We start from the raw sequence: 22,501 nt of genomic DNA, 5'->3' as shown, positions 1-22,501 counted from the left end.
AAGAAGTATTGTATGGGTATGTAGTGGCCAAAGAACAGGACAGTGATGTATGGAGGGGCCAGATCAAAGATTCTGAACAGCAGGGTGTAGCATACTAAGGAGTTTGCTTAAAATTCAGGATAAAACTCACAGATGTAACCTAAGCAGATCTGAGGCAGGAGATAGATGGGCTCCAGGCTAGGCATTTATAACTGGCCTCCTGTTTACGTTTCTTAGGGCAAGAAAAACATGGGCTGGGCCTCCCTGGTGGCGCAAGTGGTTGAGAGTCCGCCTGCCGATGCAGGGGATACGGGTTCGTGCCCCGGTCTGGGAGGATCCCATATGCCGTGGAGCGGCTGGGCCCGTGGGCCATGGCCGCTGAGCCTGCGCGTCCGGAGCCTGTGCTCCGCAACGGGGGAGGCCACAACAGTGAGAGGCCCGCATACCGCAAAAAAAAAAAAAAAAAAAAAAAAAGATGGGCTTCAGGCTGGACACACTTACAATTAGCCTCCTATGTGCATTTCCTGAGACAGGAGATAGGTGGGCTCCAGGTTAGATATTTACAACCAGCCTCCTGTTTGTACTTCAAAATAGAAATAACAACAGAAACAGGGTAAATAGCCAGGCTTTGTCTCCTGAGGACACTTTAAGATAACAGTCATGGCAGGAACAGAGAGGGGCTAAACTCTGTCTGAGTAAAATTTCAAGAGGTCATATATTTCCCATCCTTGGGGCAAGGGAGACATTGCACATGTGCGGAAAGGCTCCTTGTGGGTCAAAAAGGAGGGGTCACCACTGCAGAATAGGTGATGCCAAGGCCCCCCCATAGGCCTCTGGGCTGGAATCCATCTTGGAAAAAAGTTGCACAAACATGTTGGGGAGGGTCCTAGGGCAGGTCAGGTGTTGAAAAAGAAACCAGATAATTGGCCAAAGGTAAACAAAGACCCAGAAGAACTGCCCTATATAAATGACTTAAGCCCCTCTTTACTGCACTCCTTCTCATTAGGGAGGACATGCACATCCTTTCTCTCCGGGTATGTGTGTCTCTGCCCTGTTTCTGTCTTAACTAAACTGTTCCTCTGTGTGCTCTCCCACTTGTTGTGCTCTGCCTTTAATAATAAACTTTGCATCTTTTTTTTTTTTAAGGCCTTATACATTTATTGCAAAATAGTTCTTGAGAAAGGCTGCACCAATAACTTAACATGAGGAATTAACTAAAATGAGGAAATTTCCTCATCTTCTTGCCAATTATGGGTTCTTGCAATTTTTATAATTTTTGCCAATTTTTTGGCCCAAATGAATATATCATCAACATTTAACTTGCTTTTGATTATTACAAGGGTACATTTTTTAGTAGATATTTATTGGAGTATAATTGCTTCACAATACTGTGTTAGTTTCTGTTGCACAACAACGCGAATCAGCCATATGCATACACATGTCCCCGTATCCCCTCCCTCTTGAGCCTCCCTCCCATCCTCCCTATCCCACCCCTCTAGGTCATTGCAAAGCACCTTTGCACCTGTTTTTACAGTTTTTGCCTCCTTGAAACATTCTTGCTTTCAAATGGAGGCAAGAACCAGGGGAACTCTGCTTCTAGCCTCTAGCCCCTAGCCCCTGGTGGACTAGGATTCCTGGTTTTCACCCAGGTTACCCAGGTTCAATTCTTAGGCAGGGAACTCAGATCTCACTTCAAGACACAGCTCATTACTGCCTCTCCAAGATCAGATGTGCATTTTAAAACAATCACTCTGGTAGCAGGATGGAGAGTAAACTAAAGTAGTGCAAGGTTGGAGGCCGATACCAGTTAATAAGCTATGGTAGCAGGCAAGGCAATAGACAAGGGCCTTAATACAGCAATGGGAAAAGTAGAATCAATAAGACTTGGTATCTAAACGACTAGTTCTAAGTTGTGAATACGAGCAAATCACAAGAGCTTCCGGGTTTCACTACATTTGTCCTGTTACTTTATGAAGACAAGAGTTTTTGACACTCAGATACATGACATTTAATTCCCTGTAATCTGAATTTGGCTTCTACAAAAGATTGAGCAGTTTGAGTGTAATAAGCCTGTCTTCTGTATCTAGCAGGGGTACGGAATCAATACTCGTTCAAACAATTATCAAACTGAATAGATCTGACATACTTGCCAAACCATCTCTACGGCTTCCTGTGTCTTTTTACAAAGTACAGTTTGCATGAGAAATTCCCTGGGATTCTTATTAAAAATGTAGACTTTAGGACACTAGCCTAGACTTACTGATCAATATCCAGGAGTCATGCCTCAGGAACCAGTATATAAACTTTCAGATAACTATGCATATTAAAGTTGAGAACCATTAAACAATTCTCTAATCCTAGGAGATATTCCTAGGTACAATTTGCCATTCTAAAACCTCTATCCTTTCTTATCTTTGTTTGGATATAAAGTACTCTACTCTCTACCAAAGACAGCAAGGTGGAGGAAAAATACATTTAGCCTCAATGGTAAACTGTATGGGTTTCAAAAACATCTGTCTTGGAGAAAACTTGTCACATTTTTTCCCCTATTGCCAAAGTTTCCAATGGCATGGTAAACATTAGATTTGCAAAATAAGCACTGAACTCCAACCACACAAGGTGCATTGTCCAGAGTCAAGAATTGGGCAATGGTTATTTGGCAGGTTTGATTTAGATTTTACTTAGGAAAATTTGAATTTTTCTATATAGCTAATATATCAAGTGGTATCAAAGGCTTTTTTTTTTTTTAAACACTGGAGTGATTTGTAGTGCAACTAAAAGAAAAAAGACAAACACTTCTTCCATTTCTGGTCATTTAAATAAGTTTTTTAATGATACTCTAGTTAATTAGTTCTTAAGCTCCTTTATAAAAACTGATTCAAGGAATAGACAATCTATAAAAAATATGATTTATTTCTTAGCTAATACTTAAAATCAGTAATTTTTGCACATGACAGAAATGTATTCACACATGACAGAAATGTATTCTATATGATGAACTACTGACAGTTAAAAGGGGAAGATTTTTAACCTGTTATTTAAATGTGCTTATTAACGTCAGATTTTAATTCTCTTTTGGTTTCATTATCTCATGGGAATGTGGGGGTCCCAGGATTTCTTTCTTCCTTAACTAAATTACATGAGTTGACAAAGCATAGTTCTCTAAATATTGAAATAAAATTCGAATATACTGTGGTACTCTCTAGAAAATGAAAAGTAATGGTTTTTGTGAGTTAAGAAGGAAGCTACGGGACTTCCCTGGTGGCGCAGTGGTTAAGAATCTGCCTGCCAATGCAGGGGGACACAGGTTTGAGCCCTGGTCCAGGAAGATCCCACATGCTGCGGAGCAACTAAGCCTGTGCGCCACAACTACTGAGCCTGTGCTCTAGAGCCCACATGCCACAACTACTGAAGCCTACGTGCCTAGAGCCCATGCTCCGCAACAAGAGAAGCCACCGCAGTGAGAAGCCCGTGCACCGCAACAAAGAGTAGCCCCTGCTTCCACAACTAGAGAAAGCCCGTGCACAGCAACAAAGACCCAATGCAGCCAAAATTTAAAATATAAATAAATAAATTTATTTTAAAAAAAAAGAAGGAAGCTACAAAAAATTAAAAGGCAGATCTATTCCAAAGTTTGAAAACAGTAATTTTGGTCACATTTATATTTAAAAAATAATAAAATCAAGTCCCAGTAGAATCAGGGACATGTTCAGACATATCATCTAAATAAGGAGAAATAAAAAAGTAGGAAATGGATTTTGAATTCAGGATAAGACTGTTTTGTAAAAGAAGTCTCTCTTCATTACCAATGGCTAGCAATATCTGTCTGTATGGGTCAGGCTTTTAGGAAAAATTACATGCCTAGTGATGAAAATGTTCTAAAATCGAATTATGATGATGGCTGCACAATGATGTAAACTCACTAAAAATAACTGAATCATACACTTAAAACAAGTGAATTTTGTGGTATGTAAATTATACCTCAATAAAGCTGTTAAAAAATTATGTGCTTATAAAATAACAAATGAATGATATACCCGATATTCTTAACATCCTAGGAGTTATCTAAACTTGGAAGCAATTAAATGTCATGAAGATACTGGTGCCTACTGTATGCTGATGATTTCAGAGCTTCTAAACCTATGAGATTACTTAGGGTCAGGACTAGGGGGCCATAGTAACCCTTTCTTTAGACATTAACCCAGACTGAAAGATATCCTGGAGAAGCCCATATACTAATATATAAGCAACTATTTCATATCCTTATCAAAGTGTCTATAATAGAGAAAGCTAGATGAAGCTACCATTGCTTTGTCTTAGAGCAGTGACATATGATAATATTATGGCAACTTCTATTTTTCAAACCCTTCTTTTTTTTTTTTTTTTTTTGCGGTATGCGGGCCTCTCACCGCTGTGGCTTCTCCCGTTGCGGAGCACAGGCTCCAGACGCACAGGCTCAGCGGCCATGGCTCACGGGCCCAGCCGCTCCGCGGCATGTGGAATTTTCCCGGACCGGGGCACGAACCCGTGTCCCCTGCATCGGCAGGTGGACTCTCAACCACTGCGCCACCAGGGAAGCCCAAATCCTTCTTTTAAAATTAATTTTTATTAGAGTATAGTTGCTTTACAATGTTGTGTTAGTTTCTTGCTGTACAGCAAAGTTAATCAGTCATACATATACATATATCTACTCTTTTAGATTTCCTCCCCACTTAGGTCACAACAGAGCACTGAGTAGAGTTCCCTGTGCTATACAGTAGGTTCTCATTAGTTATCTATATTATACACATAGTAGTGTATATATGTCAGTCCCAATCTTCTAATTCATCCTACCCTACTCAAACTCTTTAATAAATTCCAAATACATGGGCAGGTCTGAGAATATATAATTTTGATGGGAGAGCTATTTTCAATATAATGTGGTAAGTTCTATGACAGTGGTTTCACAGGAGTCAAGGATCTATGGAAACACAGAAGAGAGTCATGTATCACTAAATGATAATATCTAGATCATAATAACTGGAGGTATGGTGGAGAATGTCAGAGAAAATTTCTCTAAAGAGCTGACATCTAAACTGACACTTAAAAGGATGACTAGGTATCAGTCAGAAAAGAAGAAAATGAGTATTCTAAGCAAAAAGAACAAAGATATGGAGCCATGAAACAGTATACTAGGAGGAGGGAATTAGTGACAATTCAGTATTACTTACATATGTTTCAAGGCAAAGAGAGATGGGACAATCAAAATTGAAAACAATATAGAGAATTTTTCATAAAGCTCTACTTATTCAGTTTCAAGGATTTTACTTTATCCCTCTACTGATAATGTAGAATTTAAAAAATAATTTATTGGGAGGTAAATCTTATAAATCTGGGACCACTACTCATGACACGTAGCCCTGAAGAATTAAGCAGGTAAGTTTTTGGTTACCCCATCTTTTAGAAAACAGTTTGACAATGTGAGATCTCCCCATATTTTCCTATCCCCAAAACACTCCTGTTATAAACTCTGTTAAAACACCAGCAGTTTATTAAGGACAAAGTAACCAGAATGTATTTTTACAACAACAAGCAAAATACCATGCCTGAAAGCAAATACCTGCTTTATCATAATCTTACTATCAAACACTAAAATAAGGAAAATTTACCTTGAAACAATGCAGTTGGGATTTAGTGAGTGTATGGTGAGTTTACAACCTAGCAATCATCTTATAATCATAATCTTGTAATCAAAATGAAATACGTGTCCTATGAACAATCTAAAAAGTTTGGCAAGTCTTTTCTCTTTTTCCCAAACTATGCCACATTTAGATTTTTCACTGTTCATTGTGATATGTCGCTAATTAATGAGGCCTGCTATTGCCAAATGGAAGAATATCTTACACTAGAGAATAGAAAACTCACACAATTATTTTATGTTTTTTCAATTTGATAACCTCAACTCACCCATAATGAAAAAACACTTACCTGCTTTACATTATATCCTGCTTTTGCACTAGTTTCAATAAACATAACATTCAGCTCTTTGGCTTTCCTCTCTCCTTCCTCAATTGACACTTGCCTGTAGAAAATAAAAAAGATAAACTCATCTTTTTGAAAGATAATGATATAAAGATTATAAACAAGGTTCCGAAAAAAACTTTTCTTGATCTGGTGCTGGTTATACAGGCAAGACTAGTTTGAAAATTTATCAAGCTGCAATACACTTGAAATTTGTGCACTTAGGTCAGAAAGAGAAAGACAAACACCATACAACATCACTTATATGTGGAATTAAAATATGACACAAATGAACTTTTATGAAACAGAAACAGACTCACAGACATAGAGAACAAACTTGTGGTTGCTGCGGGGAGGGAGGGATGAAGTGGGAGTTTGTTAGCAGATGCAAACTAGTAAATAGAGAATGGATTAAACAACAAGGTCCTACTGTATGGCATAGGGAACTATATTTAATATTATGATAGACCATAATGGAAAAGAATATATAAAAGAATGTATATATATGTATAACTGAATCACTTTGCTGTACAGCAGAAATTAACACATTGTAAATCAACTATACTTCAATAAAAAAATCTGTGCACTTCTGTGTGTATGTTATATCTGACAAAATGTTTTTATAAAGGCATTTTTTAGTGATTTGCTTTTACCTGCTGAGCTCATCTTGTTTTTTGTTTTTTTTTTGCGATACGCGGGCCTCTCACTGCTGTGGCCTCTCCTGTTGCGGAGCACAGGCTCCAGAAGCACAGGCTCAGCGGCCATGGCTCACGGGCCCAGCCGCTCCGCGGCACGTGGGATCCTCCCAGACCGGGGCACGAACCCGTGTCCCCTGCATCGGCAGGCGGACTCTCAACCACTGCGCCACCAGGGAAGCCCATCTTGTATTTTTTTAATTTTAAAAATCTTAATAGCATGCTATTTTCTCTTAGCTTTAGCATTTAGCTTTGTGATTAAAAACTTTTATGTAAAATAACTTTTTATGGCTAGACAATTTGTCAATTTACTGTCATAATTTATGTAACCAGTCTCAAACTGTTAGAAATGTATGTTGTTTTCAAATTTTATTGGGTTGGCCCAAAAGTTCATTTGGGTTTTCCATAAGATGTTATGGAAAAACCCGAATGAACTTTTGGGCCAACCCAATACACTACTGTGAAAAATGTTGCTATGAACATCTTTGTGCTTTGTGACTTTGGATCATTTCTTTAGGTTGGATTTTGTGGATTTCTGTAAGTGGAACAAGTGAGTCAAATTAGTACTTCTTTTACAGGGAATTTTGTAGTACATCATAATTAGCAGTGTCTCTCAAGCTGTGAGCTCTTCAGGTGCAGAACTATCCTGTTTATCTTGGTGTTCCTAGTGCCTAGCAATCACATAGGTGTTTAATAAATATGCAACTATTCTAACTAAATGGATCTAAGCCATCAGCTGATAAATCCTGCTTCCTACAACACAGAACACCAAAGCAATGCACGAGAATTTCTACAAGCTCCCACCATATCTATCTTCCAATCTACCTATGTGTGTGCCTTTTATACTCTCTGTCTGTCTAATCCTACTACTATGGAGGAACTGTCCTTATTCCCCAAACTTATACCTACGTACTAGATTCCACTGTCTTCTTGTTTACAAGAAGATGTTATTCTTGAATTTCTCCACTCTCTAAAAATAAAATTATTCTTTTTTTAAAATTTTTATTTATTTATTTATTTATTTATTTATTTATTTATTTATGGCTGTGTTGGGTCTTTGTTGCTGTGCACGGGCTTTCTTTAGTTGCACTGAGCAGGGGCTACTATTTGTTGCGGTGCGCGGGTTTCTAATTGTTGTGGCTTCTCTTGTTGCGGAGCATGGGCTCTAGGCATGCAGGTTTCAGGAGTTGTGGCACGTGGGCTCAGTAGTTGTGACTTGCGGGCTCTAGAGCTCAGGCTCAGTAGTTGTGGCGCCCAGGCTTAGTTGCTCCATGGCACATGGGATCTTCCTGGGCCAGGGCTGGAACCCATGTCCCTTGCATTGGCAGGCAGATTCTTAACCACTGCGCCACCAGGGAAGCCCCCAAATTATTCTTATATAGAACAATGCAACTATTAATGCTTTACTACATCTGTTTGTTTTAGCCACTCATTCTCTATGTATTTGTGTATAAATTTTTTTTAAAAACATATTTTTTCTTAATTTGACAGTAAGTTGACAATCAGCAGCAGACCTTTAGGCCCAAACACAAACACTTCTGAGTGTGAATTTCCTAAAAACAATTATTTCAGATGCCCTAAAACTTACTCCTTGGACCTCTTCTCTATCTACAATTACTCTCTTGGCAACCCCGTGCAGTCTCATGGTTTTAAATACCACCTATATGCTGATGCCTCTCAAGCATATATCTAGCCTGGACTGCTGCTCTGAACTCCAGACTCATATATCCAACTGCCTACCTGACACCTAATTATTAGGATATCTAATAGCCATTCTATACTTAAAATCACCAAAAGCTCAAGTCATGATATTCCCTCCCAAACTGTCTCTTTATGCAGTCTCTCCTATCTCAGTTAATGACAGTTACTCAGGCCAAAAACCTAGGTGTAATCCTTGACTCCTCCTTCCCCCACATCCCATATTCCACCCATCTGTATGCATTCCATCAATTGCATCAGTATATCCTGACAGTTCTATCTTCAACATAATATCTGAATTTGACTACTGGTCACCACAAAAGCTACCACTATCCTGGTCCAAGTCATCATCATTTCTTGCTTGGAATAAAGTCTAGATTAGCCTCCTCTCTGCTACCCTTATGTATTTTCAACAGAGCAAACAGTGACTTATGAAAAGCTACTTCTCTGCTCAAACCCTCCAATCTCATTCGGAAAGTCTTTACTTTGCCCTACATGACCTGGCCTTCATTATCTTTTCTTGTTTTGTTTTAATTTAACCTCACTGCCGACTACTCTTTCCATTGTTCTGTTTACCAGCTATGTAGGCCTCCTTGCTGTCTCTCAAAAAAGCTGTGTACTCCCAACTCAGTGATTTTGTATTTTCTGAGCCATGTGCCTAGGACCTTTATCTCCTCAAGATCTCTGCACAGTTAACTCCCTTACTTCCTTAGTGTCTTTACTCAAAGTAACCAATCATCTTCTCAGGGAGGTCTTCTACTGCTATTCCATCTAACATGACAAACTTGCCCTTAACATTTCATACTCCTTTTCCCTGCTTATTTTCACCCTTAGCATGTATTACTACGAAACATACTATGTTTTTTTTTTTGTTTATTTATTTATTGCTGCACTGGGTCTTCGTTGTGCGCAGGCTTTCTCTAGTTGCAGCGAGCGGGGGCTACTCTTTGTCGTGGTGCATGGGATTCTCATTGCGGTGGCTTCTCTTGTTGCAGAGCATGGGCTCTAGGCACGCGGGCTTCGGTAGTTGTAGCACACGGGCTCAGTAGTTGTGGCTCGTGGGCTCTAGAGCACAGGCTCAGTAGTTGTGGCGCAGGGGCTCAGCTGCTCCACGGCATGTGGGATCTTCCCGGACCAAGGCTCGAACCCGTGTCCCCTGCACTGGCAGACAGATTCTTAACTACTGCGCCACCAGGGAAGCCCCAATACTATGTATTTTTTGACTTATTTATTGTCTGGTTTATTCTTGGAATAAAAGCTCCTTGAAGACTTGTCTTTTTTGTTCACTAGTCTATCCTAGAGTGGCATTCTCTGAAACATAAGTGGTACTCAACAAATACCTCCTGAATGAATGATTATTAGTCTGTAAATCCTACATGTGAAGAATTCCAGGCATAAATCCTAACTAGTTTTAGACTATAAGTCACCCCCATAAAATGGTTGAAAGTTAGCTATAGCAATGTTCACAACTGTGGTTTGAGTTTGTCAGAAGCACCTAGAAAGGTTAGTTAAAATAACTGAATCTGGAAGGAGGATCAAAAACATTAAAAATTTTAAGGTTGATGGAGCTGGAGGAATCAGGCTCCCTGACTTCAGACTATACTACAAAGCTACAGTAATCAAGACAGTATGGTACTGGCACAAAAACAGAAAGATAGATCAATGGAACAGGATAGAAAGCCCAGAGATAAACCCACGGACATATGGTCACCTTATCTTTGATAAAGGAGGCAGGAATGTACAGTGGAGAAAGGACAGTCTCTTCAATAAGTGGTGCTGGGCAAACTGGATAGGGACATGTAAAAGTATGAGATTAGATCACTCCCTAACACCATACACAAAAATAAGCTCAAAATGGATTCAAGACCTAAATGTAAGGCCAGAAACTATCAAACTCTTAGAGGAAAACATAGGCAGAACACTCTATGACATAAATCACAGCAAGATCCTTTTTGACCCACCTCCTAGAGTAATGGAAATAAGGACAAAAATAAACACATGGGACCTAATGAAACTTAAAAGCTTTTGCACAGCAAAGGAAACCATAAACAAGACCAAAAGACAACCCTCAGAATGGGAGAAAATATTTGTAAATGAAGCAACTGACAAAGGATTAATCTCCAAAATTTATAAGCAGCTCATGCAGCTCAATAACAAAAAAACAAACAACCCAATCCAAAAATGGGCAGAAGACCTAAATAGACATTTCTCCACAGAAGATATACAGACTGCCAACAAACACATGAAAGGATGCTCAACATCTTTTCTCATTAGAGAAATGCAAATCAAAACTACAATGAGATATCATCTCACACCAGTCAGAATGGCCATCATCAAAAAATCTAGAAACAATAAATGCTGGAGAGGGTGTGGAAAAAAAGGAACACTCTTGCACTGCTGGTGGGAATGTGAATTGGTACAGCCACTATGGAGAACGGTATGGAGGTTCCTTAAAAAACTACAAATAGAACTACCATATGACCCAGCAATCCCACTACTGGGCATATACCCTGAGAAAACCATAATTCAAAAAGAGACATGTACCAAAATGTTCATAGCAGCCCTATTTACAATAGCCCGGAGATGGAAACAACCTAAGTGTCCATCATCGGATGAATGGGTAAAGAAGATGTGGCACATATATACAATGGAATATTACTCAGCCATAAAAAGAAATGAAATTGAGCTATTTGTAATGAGGTGGATGGACCTAGAGTCTGTCATACAGAGTGAAGTTAAGTCAGAAAGAGAAAGACAAATACTGTATGCTGACACATATATATGGAATTTAAGAAAAAAAAATGTCATGAAGAACATAGGGGTAAGACAGGAATAAAGACACAGACCTACTAGAGAATGGACTTGAGGATATGGGGAGGGGGAAGGGTAAGCTGTGACAAAGTGAAAGAGCGGCATGGACATATATACACTACCAAACGTAAGGTAGATAGCTAGTGGGAAGCAGCCGCATAGCACAGGGAGATCAGCTTGGTGCTTTGTGACCGCCTGGAGGGGTGGGATAGGGAGGGTGGGAGGGAGACGCAAAAGGGAGGGGATATGGGAACATATGTATATGTATAACTGATTAAATTTGTTATAAAGCAAAAAAAAAAAAAAAAAAAATTTTTAAGGTTGACCATGATCCTTTATAGCCAGAATCTTAAAAGAGATCTAATAAGCCATGTTTACCAAGTGATTCTCAGGTTTGAAACATCTGGGACTCACTGGGCCACAGGGGATATCAAGAATACTGAGAATCTAGGTGCTGAGACATGGAAACATATATTCTGGTCTTTCCTCCAAGTTTTCATGAAAAAACTATTTATTTATTTAAAGAATAAATTTCATTTATTTATTTATTTATTTTTGGTTGCAGTGGGTCTTTGTTGCTGCACGTGGGCTTTCTCTAGTTGCAGCAAGCGGGGGCTACTCTTCGTTGTGGTGCGCAGGGGCTACTCCTTGTCACGGTGTGCGGGCTTCTCATTGCAGTGGCTTCTCTTGTTGCAGAGCACAAGCTGTAGGAGCACGGGCTTCAGTAGTTGTGGCACGCGGGATCAGTAGTTGTGGCTCGCAGGGTCTAGAGCACAGGCTCAGTAGTTGTGGCACACGGGCTTAGTTGCTCTGAGGCATGTGGGATCTTCCTGGACCAGGGATTGAACCCGTGTCTCCTGCATTGGCAGGCATATTCTTAACAACTGCGCCACCAGGGAAGTCCCGAAAAAAATATTTAATTGTCAGAGAAAGTGGTAAAGTCATTTAACTTTGAGCTGCCTTTTTTTTGGCGGTACGCGGGCCTCTCACTGTTGTGGCCTCTCCCATCGCGGAGCACAGGCTCCGGACGCACAGGCTCAGTGGCCATGGCTCACGGGCCCAGCTGCTCCGCGGCATGTAGGATCTTCCCGGACCGGGGCACAAACCCGTGTCCCCTGCATCGGCAGGTGGACTCGCAACCACTGCACCACCAGGGAAGCTCCTGAACTGCTTTTATTAAAAATTTTTTTTTCTGATTACAAAAGTAATTTTTAAAAGACCAATCATTACAATAAACTCCTCTATAATCCCACTTTCTTCCCAAAGATAACTACAGTTAAGTTCATGTATGCTTATGCAGATTTGTTCTAGGCCAAAGGAAAGATGTCTATATATATATATATAGGATGGTGTGTGTGTATATATGTATTTTTAAAACAAAAAGGATTCATGTATACACACTGATCAAGTTTTTTTTTTAAGCTTCACGTATTAGACAGCAATAAATTCTTCTCATTTTTTTAGTGGCTAGAAGAATTTCATTTATAAAATGCTACTATAACTAGCAGTCATTTAGACTGATTTTAATTATTTAATATTATAAATAATGTAATAATAATTCTTGTATGTTCATCTTTTCACATTTCTGTGGTATATCTGTGGAATAAGTTACTGGAGGTGGATTTGAGTCAATAAGTATTTTAAATACTGATACGTTAAACCGTTTCCTCTAAAGATTAGTTACAGTTTCAGTGTTTGTTTATTCAGACTCTTGATGATACTGTGCATTATTAATCTTCCTAATAATGGCTAACCTAATAGGTGAATATGATCTTTATATTTATGTGTTCAAACTTATCAATCTTTCCCTTTATGGCTTTAGGATTCCACGTCATGTTTATAAAAGGCCACCCACTCCCAAAAGATTTTCTTTTAATGCTTTTTAAAAAAATTTAAAACTTTTACTCATTTAAAAATTATTTTATTGGGAATTCGGGATTAATAGATACACACTACTGTGTGTAAAACAGAAAAATACCAAGGACCTACTATGTAGCACAGGGAACTATATTCAATGTCTTGTAATAGTCTATAATGGAAAAGAATCTGAAAAAGGATAAATACATATATATATGTATAACTGAATCATTTTGCTATATACCTGAAACACTGCAAATCAACTACACTTCAATTAAAAAAAAATCCTGCAACTATTACATTAAAATTTAAATAATAAAAATAGATGACCCCACCCCAATTATTTTAGTGGAACGAACAAAACTCTAATTCTTTTACTTTTTAAAAGTAAAAAAAGGGCTTCCCTGGTGGCGCAGTGGTTGAGAGTCCGCCTGCCGATGCAGGGGACACGGGTTCGAGCCCTGGTCTGGGAAGATCCCACATGCCGCGGAGCAGTTAGGCCCGTGAGCCATGGCCGCTGAGTCTGCGCATCTGGAGCCTGTGCTCCGCAATGGGAGAGGCCACAACAGTGAGAGGCCCACGTACCGCAAATAAATAAATAAATAAATAAAATAAAAGTAAAGTAAAAAAAAAATTTTTTTTAAGATTCTTAATTCTTTTAAATGTGAATAACTGAAGGGTGGTAGTCTGGCAAAAATTACTGAGAAATATGGTAATTCTAAAGCAATGGACAAATATTTCCTTAAAGAAAAATTATTGTAAACATAATTTAGATGTTTCTAGCATTTGTATACTCAAATATTACGCAGTAAAAGAACAGATGCTTGTAAGCATTCTTTTAGATAACTCTGGCTATAAAGGGAAACAATTCAGATATACAATTTTTCTATTTAACAGTGAAGATATCTAGCGACTCTCCACTAGAAGTATACCTATATGATCTTCAAATTCTCATACTGAAGCTAAATAAAATAGTGAAAATTTATGATAGCAATTGATGTCCAAAAAATGATTTTCATAAAGAAAAGTTGAAATCATATGCTGAATTTACTTTTAAATTAGGAAAGACTTTCTTGCCAATTCCAAATGAGGTACCATGGCAGAAATGGGCTTAACATTTCATATGTCTTTGAACATATTGGGTTTCTTTGTAACATTTTAATTAATAGCAAAAGTTCATTACTGGAATTTCAGTATCCAACTGATGAATAAACAAATAATAAATAGTAAAAGCTTCGAATATTAAATAAATGGTCAAGACTATTTAAAGCAGAAAGAATATCCAGTAGATCACTTAGGAATGCAAAAGGCAGATATTCAAGCCACAGGTTGTACAGTGAATGTTAATACATTTTACATCCTGTGACTTGAATATGTCTTTGCTCATTTGACTAAGGTATCACAATCAAGCTATTCAGTTCAACCTCACAGTCTGGCTCAACCATACAATTAAGAAAAAGAAAAGAAAAGAAAAGAAAAAACTACACCACTGAATTATAATGAACATTTATAAGAAGACTACCAAAAGAGTGTGCATTTAATCATAACGAATACTTTTTTAAAGATAGGATTTATAAAACATTTTGTTCTTTAACAGAACACTGCTCATATTTATGAGCCCTAAAAAATGCAAAATAGTTATCAGCTTCATGTGTAAACAATCTTGTACAAGAGTTATTTACACACGAGCTTACACAAACCCAATAAGTTTAGTTTCCTTTAAGGACTGAGTTTAACGGGTTTTTTTTTTTAATGAATTTACTTATTTTATCTATTTATTTTTGGCTGCGTTGGGTCTTGCTGCTCGCGGGCTTTCTCTAGTTGCAGTGAGTGAGGGTTTACTCTTGGTTGCAGTGTGCGGGCTTCTCACTGCGGTGGCCTCTCTTGTTGCGGAGCACGGGCTCTAGGCACGCGGGGCTCTAAAGTACAGGCTCAGTAGTTGTGGGGCACAGGCTTAGTTGCTCTGTGGCATGTGGGATCTTCCCAGACCAGGGCTTGAATCTGTGTCCCCTGCATTGGCAGGCAGATTCTTAGCCACTGTGCCACCAGGGAAGCCCTAATGTGTGTTTTATTGTGTGGGGGGCGGGGGAGAGGGCTGGTGGGCCGTGCTGCTCAGCTTGGAGGATCTTAGTACCCTGACCAGGGATTGAACCTGGGTCCTCGGCAGTGAAAGCACAGAGTCCTAACCACTGGACCGCCAGGGAGTTCGCAGGACTGAGTTTAATGTTTACCTTTCTATTTCAGGTCCCCACACTAAAGAAAAGGGGCAGGGGTATAAAATTAAGGATTAAACATGTCTCCTTTTAAAGCTATTTTTCACTAACAAAAATAACAGGCTGCTTAACAAAGAAATCAAACATTCCATACAAATATGAAATCATTCCATACCTCTTGTCAGCAAGATCTGTTTTATTTCCTACTAGCATGATGATAACATCACTTCCTCTTTCTGTTCTGACATCATCAATCCACTTTGTAGTTTGCTGGAATGAGTTAACATCTGGTATATAGGAGGGTGGACAGAGAGATTAGTGTTATTGCAAGTGCCGCCCCAAGTGAAGGACCAAACAAAGAAAAAAAGGAAAAAAAAAGTACTGGAAGTTGGAAGGGGGTTGGCACATTAGGACCCACTTTTAATGTGCCTGCAACATAACTCCATTTTATCTGAATATAAATATCAATGATCTAAACAAATCACAATAGTAAAGTCCTTAAGGTACCTTTTATAATAGTTTAAAATTTTTGGACATGACCAAGTGAGTATAATGTACTATATGTAATTGAAAAAAAAAATTTTTAATGTAAGGACAGCTATGGCAGATAATATGGTGTCATGTTGCCACAATGCTTTTTTGATCACTTAAACATACCAAACATGACAAAGAAAGCATCTCCAAAAGTATGTCAGCCAGTAAGTCCCAACACATCCACAAAATTTGTAAAGCCTTTAAATAGCTTTCAACACCATTGTTTGCATTGCTTATTCAGTTTGTGATCACTTTAACTTGAAGTTTATTTGTTTAATGTACCAAAATCACTTATAAAAAAATCCATCTTTTCTAGCCCTGGATTCTAAGTAGAGTACTTCAATACATCTTACAGCAGCTAAAGAAAACAACTTGCTAATATTTTAATGGCATGTGCACAAATTTCAAAGAAAAATATACCAGGTTTTACTTGATTTGGTTAAAGTAAGCACAAACATTTTAAAGCTGCAAAACTTGTGAATGCACAATAATGAACATACATTTTTAAAACAAGTAGCAACCCAAAGAAAAGCTTCAAGAAAAGAAAGACTGCAGTTGGCAACTAACCAAAAAAAAAGAAGTCTCTGAATGCAAACCTCTTATAATTCTGCCATTGTAATTATTGTTAAGTAGGTATGATTTCTGGTTGAGCAAATATGCAAAAATGTACACTAATAATATTACTAGCTCAAATCAGTAGATTGTTTATATAAGATGTTTTTAAAGAAGTCCAAGATGTGGTACTATCCTGGTCTTCCTATAAATTATGGAGCACTATATGGAATGATGCTTAATATTGCCTAATATATCACAAACTGATTCACAAAGACAATTTTAATCAGATAGCATTTCCCTGTCAGTCACCAGTGCTCCATTCAAAATTTACAGTCACTTAAAAAGCCAAAGGCATTATTAGTCAGTCTTGAAGGAAAAGAAAAAGGAAGACCATTACTTTTTTTAGTCTCCCATTTAAATTTTTTTCTTGGAGAGAAATGAAAGTATAATTCGTTAGCAACCAAGTAAATAAGTCAGAGAATCCAGATTTCATTCAAATGAAAATGATTAATAGAAAACTGCACATTATGTTTTCTCTGCCTTCCTCTATAGAGAGAGGATGGCTGGAAGGGGAAAGCAGAGAAAAGTTGGCTAGCAGAAGCTTTTAACAGTCTCAACAGAAGCCTTGAAGGATCTGGAGAACTTGGCAAGAGACTTAAATGCAGATTATTTTATTTTAGAGAAATCTGAGATCAAGTTAAATAAAAAAGGAGACATTCTTCCAACCATAATTATGGTGTAGGGATAATAGGATACTAAGAAAGCCTTGGAGAGGATTCGTAATTAGACCTAAAGGAAAAATTACAGGGCAAAAAAACCTGGCACAGTAGAAATAAAGCATATTGGTACAAGCACCAAAGCAAATACTCTGACCTAGCTGGCCTGTGATAAGGTTTGCTATGATAAAACTCATTTTTACATGCCAGTATAGAAAACAAGCACAAGACAAGAACATGCATGCAACTAAGCTAAAGGTTGAAAGATTAGAAATGCATAATTCCCCCCACTCACTTGTGATATCATAAACAACAACTGCCACAGTGGAGTCACGAATGTAGCTAGGAATCAAGCTCCTGAACCGCTCTTGACCTGCTGTGTCCCATAATTGCAATCGTACCTAACAATAAAATCAGTCAAACAAGCAAGAAAAATAAGAAAGGTCAACCCGTTGCAAAATACCTACTTGTGATATCGTAAACTACTACGGCTGCAGCAGAATCACGGATGTAACTGGGAATGAGGCTACGGAAACGTTCCTGACCCGCAGTATCCCATAGCTGCAGCCTGATCTGTGGGATGGGAAAAAATAAATAAAAAAAAAAAACCCAAACTCATACTAAAAAGAAATAATGTTTTTAAAGGGAGGAGGGTGGCAAGGAGGTAAAAAGGAAACTCATGCAAAAGGTTACAGGGATGTGAGGAATGAAAATAACACAAAACTCCTTTCCTTTTTCAAAAGGGAATAATATTTAAATTTGGCTTGCCCTGAAGGTACATAACTGAAAAAAATGGCAATATGAAAGATTTCACAGAATCAGAAGTACAGCTTCCTTTTTTTTCCCCTCCCTGTAACCTCTCTTTGAATCCTATGTGTTCCGGAGAGCAAAAGTAGACTGCTGATGTTCAAATAATGAGCATAAAAGGGAAAAACAAAGGTAAATGTCAGTGAGCAGCTCAGGCTATCAGAGAAAAGGAAATAATGCTTTTCTGCAAGCCTCTCTGAAACTAAAATAAAATGTCTCTTTTCTCTATTGGATCCAGAACACTTTGAAATTGGATCTCTGACTACTGTGCTTATGCTTCTCCCACACATTTCTTCCTAGAACACTGTCTATAATCTAGCAAAAAGGAGAAATATCTTTTTGCAACCCTACATAAAAATATCTTTACTTTCTTACTTTTTCACATCTACATTCCAGGAAGAAAAGCCTGAAAACAAGCATTAAGTTCTCTTACCATCATAAAGCAGCTTCTGTTTTCAAATTTTAAGAAATAAAATGCTATATGTTAAAACATAAAAGAGAACATCCAAAAGAAAAAAACTCACAAACTTATAAGAAATAGCATTAGAGATAACTTTTTTGGGTATAGATCCCCAAATAATGCATTTAAGAGAGTCACTGTTTAGGTGACAGGAATCTCTTCAAGGGATAGCAGGCTAGAATACAGGATTTATACTGCACTTAAGAGGAGTATTCCAAAAGATGGAAGACAAAAATCTAACAAGTAAATACACATTACTTTTTTCTATTCATAGTCACTTTGGTACATATCATATTCTGACAAATAAAACCTTGAAGTTCACAAATTGTGTGATATTCAAATGAAATCTTTTTGAATGCCTCAAGAGTGGTATTCAAAAGGTCTTTAGCAACTCTAATTTCTTCATGAAAATAGTCTTATCTCAATGCTATTTGTTATAATTTTCCAAATCAAGACAAAATTTTGTTTAACAAGCCTAGGGCCATCAGAGTTTTACAAATAACAGCTTTCTCTCCCCTTTGGATTCTACTCGGGGATAAAAAACTCAAAGTGCTAAGTACTACTCACTCTATAATAACAGTTTTTCTCAAGGCCTGTAAACTAACTTTGGCAACTTTGCTAAGTACTTCTTATGGTGACAATCATTGATTATAGTTTTGATCATAATTTTCTATCCTGGAGTGTTGCAGAAAATTGCACACTGAAAACATTACTCACTGTTCGATCCTCTAAGTACATTGTTTTTGATAAAAAGTCAATACCAATTGTTGCCTGTAAAACAAAACAAAACAAAACAAAACAAAGAAGTTAAAAATAGTAATAGTTTAATGGCAGTCAGCAGTTTAGGGTTCAAGTGGGAATTATGATTGTGGAAGAAATAATGAATAAACATATAAACATATCATAGCCAAATAAAAATGAACAAAATCTTCAGTGATAATGGCTTCTAGCTACTGAGCACTTGCTATGTATTAGAGATTCTTTTAGGCCCTTTACATGATCATCTCTAATGCTAATACATCTCTACAAAGTAGCTAGTAGCATCATTATTTTTATTTTATACATAACAATATTGGGGTTTGGAGAAGTAAAATAACTTGTCTAAAGACACAAAGCTTCTGCTGTGGAGTTGGGAATAAAAGTCCAACTCTTTCTAACATATACTTCTATATTTGCTTTATATTTATATATACTTTAAAAATCTATCTTTATATACATATTTTATACATTTCATATATCATATATATTCACATACATTATATATATATTTTTTTAATTTTAATTTAATTTAATTTAATTTTTTTTTGCGGTATGTGGGCCTCTCACTGCTGTGGCCTCTCCCGTTGCGGAGCACAGGCTCTGGACGTGCAGGCCCAGCGGCCATGGCTCATGAGCCCAGCCACTCCGCGGCATGTGGGATCTTCCCGGACCGGGGCACGAACCCGTGTCCCCTGCAACGGGAGGCGGACTCTCAACCACTGCGCCACCAGAGAAGCCCACATTATATATTTTTATATACACTTTATACATACATGTAAAATTTTTTAAATTGTGATAAAATACACGACTGCTCTTTAAAAAAGTCTTTTAAAAAAATGGTTAAGAGGGTTTAAGAGTAGTTTTAGGTTCATAGCAAAACTGAAAGGAAGGTACAGAGATTCCCCTTTTCCCCCTGCCTCCACATATGCATAGCATCTCCTATTGTCAACATCCCCTACTGGAGTGGTAGTACATTTGTTATGACTGATGAACCTACACTGACACTGATGTGATTTTTTAAAGATAGGTTTTGGGACTTCTCTGGTGGTCCAGTGGCTAAGACTCTGCACTCCCAATGCAGGGGGCACGGGTTTGATCCCTGGTCGGGGAACGAGATCCTACATGCCGCAACTAAAGATCCCACATGCCACAACTAAAAAGACGCCGCATGCCACAGTGAAGATCCTACACATGGCAACAAAGATTCCGCATGCTGCAACTAAGACCCGGCACAGCCAAATAAATAAATATTTTTAAAAAAACTTTCTAAAAAAAATAAAATATACGTTTTATTTTTAAATTGTCATAAAATTTGACATTTTAACGAATTTTAGGTGTATAATTTAATGGCATTAATTACATTCACAACTGTACAACTGTCAACACTATTTACAAAACTTTTTCACCACCCCAAACAGAAACTTTGTACCCATTAAGCAATACCAAATTACAATGTATGGATATATGACAATTTGTTTATCCATTCATCTATTGATGGACACTTTTGGCTACTATGAGTTCCTGTTTTCAATTCTTTTTGGTATATACCTACGAGTAAAATTGCTGGGCCATATGGTAATTCTACTTAACTTTGTGAGGAAAGTTTCTACAGCAGCTGCACTATTTTAAAGTCCCACTAGTGATATATTCCTATTTTCCCTTTTCTATATAAATAGCCATCCTAGTGGGTGTGAAGTGAAATGTTACTGTGGTTTTGATTTGCATTTTTCTAATGACTAATGATGCTAAACATCTTTTCATGCTTTCATGTGTTTATTGGTCATCTGTATATCCTCTCTGGAGAAATGTCTATTCAGTCCTTTGCCTATCTTTAAATTGAGTTTGTCATTTTGTTTTTGATTTGTAGGAGTTCTTTATATATTCTGGATATTAAATCTTTATCAGATATGTAACTTTCAAATATTTCCCCCTATTCTGTAGGTTGGGCCTGGTGCCTCTACTGAAAATCAATTGTCAAGGGATATATATATTTATTTATAGGTTCTCCATCCTATTCCATTGGTCTGTATGTCTACCCTATGCCATTACCACACTGTTTTAATTACTGTAGCTTTGTAGGAAATTTTGAAATTGGGAAGTGTGAGTCCTCTAACTTTATTTTTCTTTTTCAATAATACCTTGGCTATTAATATCTTGGTGAATTAGGATCAGGTCTTTCATTTCTACAAAAATCGCAGTAGGAATTTTGATAGGGATTGCACTGAATTTGTAGATTGCTTTGGGTGGTTGGTACTGACATCTTAACAATATTAAGTTTTCTGATTGATTTACCTGGGATGTCTCTCCATTTAATTAGGTCTCCTTTATTTTTTTTGAGTAGTTTTGTTGATTTCCATTTCACACAGACTTGTATTTTAAAACAAACAACAACAGAAGACGATGCTTCCTCCTTTATCCCAAACTATGTGACTAATACACAACCTAAGTACTAATTCCACCTTATGACATTCAATCTGAGAATTATATCTGCCATAGGGTGGGAAAACGGGCTTATAAACTTGAATTACTATGCAAGAGCATCTAATTGACAAACCTCAGGAGTGTACAGGAGTGGCATAGCTGCATTTAAGAAATCTCACCAGTAGAACCTCATTTACTCAGACAGTGTGGCAGAGGTAGTTAACTACCTACACAAATATCCATCTACCCCTTCTTCCTTACTAACACAACCAAACATTTACTTAAAACCATACTTTTCCCATGAAAAAAATTACATTTTCCAGGCTTCTTTGAACTTTAAATAAATGGGGTTAACTCAGTTGGGAGGTACGTTGTTTTTTCCCCCCTTTCTTCCGTCTTTCTTCCTGAACTGTGGCTACCAAGGCTGGAACTCCAAGAACCATTCAGTAACCATGAGGCAAATTTCAATATGGAAGTCATATATTAGATCAGGTTAAAAAGAAAGAAGGAGTCTTGGTCCTGGATGACCATGGAGCTGCCACACAAGCACTGAAACACACTACCTTTAGACTTCTTTTACATGAAAAAAAATTCTCATGTCACTTATCAATGTTATTTTATGTTTGTTATAAACAGCCCAAAATAATTTTTAATGCCTATAAATAGAAACAAGCATTTTCAGATCTCACAGTCAAGACATATAAATGTTTTTACAATTAGTACAAAGTCAGACTTTATGATAAAATGTACAACAGTCCCCTCCTTGCACTGTACTATCCTAGTTTTGGGGCATCACTTATACCACTGAACTCATAAAGATCAAGATTAACCTGAAAAACATCCTGTCGTTACTCTTCTTTTTAGTTAATTTTATTCCAAGCTGAGCTACTACAGCATAGAAGTCGATCAGCTGTAAGAATTAAGCCAACAACAGGAAGAAAAGAAAGGAGATGGCTGGGAAACTAATCGTTATCAGCTCTTCCAGCATCTTGAATG

The 22,501-nt window shown here is 37.6% G+C and overlaps 1 protein-coding gene across 2 annotated transcripts in view; it reads right to left on the bottom strand.

Moving 5' to 3' along the window:
- The window catches only part of RAB6A (RAB6A, member RAS oncogene family), an 83,858-nt gene that overhangs the window by 18,871 nt on the left and 42,486 nt on the right, over positions 1-22,501 (bottom strand). The window contains exons 3-6 of one of the 2 annotated variants that reach the window (XM_060104342.1): positions 19,043-19,096; positions 17,526-17,631; positions 15,429-15,540; positions 5,947-6,040 (exon numbers count right to left, since the gene is read on the bottom strand). In XM_060104342.1, coding sequence (XP_059960325.1) covers positions 5,947-6,040; positions 15,429-15,540; positions 17,526-17,631; positions 19,043-19,096 — 366 coding nt within the window. Of the gene's footprint in view, positions 1-5,946; positions 6,041-15,428; positions 15,541-17,353; positions 17,460-17,525; positions 17,632-19,042; positions 19,097-22,501 lie in introns of both variants that reach the window. The other variant, XM_060104341.1, reaches the window with a different exon arrangement.

The sequence above is a fragment of the Mesoplodon densirostris genome, chromosome 7, assembly GCF_025265405.1.
Source record: "Mesoplodon densirostris isolate mMesDen1 chromosome 7, mMesDen1 primary haplotype, whole genome shotgun sequence".
In the NCBI taxonomy this organism is placed as follows: domain Eukaryota; kingdom Metazoa; phylum Chordata; class Mammalia; order Artiodactyla; family Ziphiidae; genus Mesoplodon; species Mesoplodon densirostris.
The sequence above is the reverse complement of the archived record's forward strand: the minus strand, read 5'-3'. Positions and strand labels throughout refer to the sequence as shown.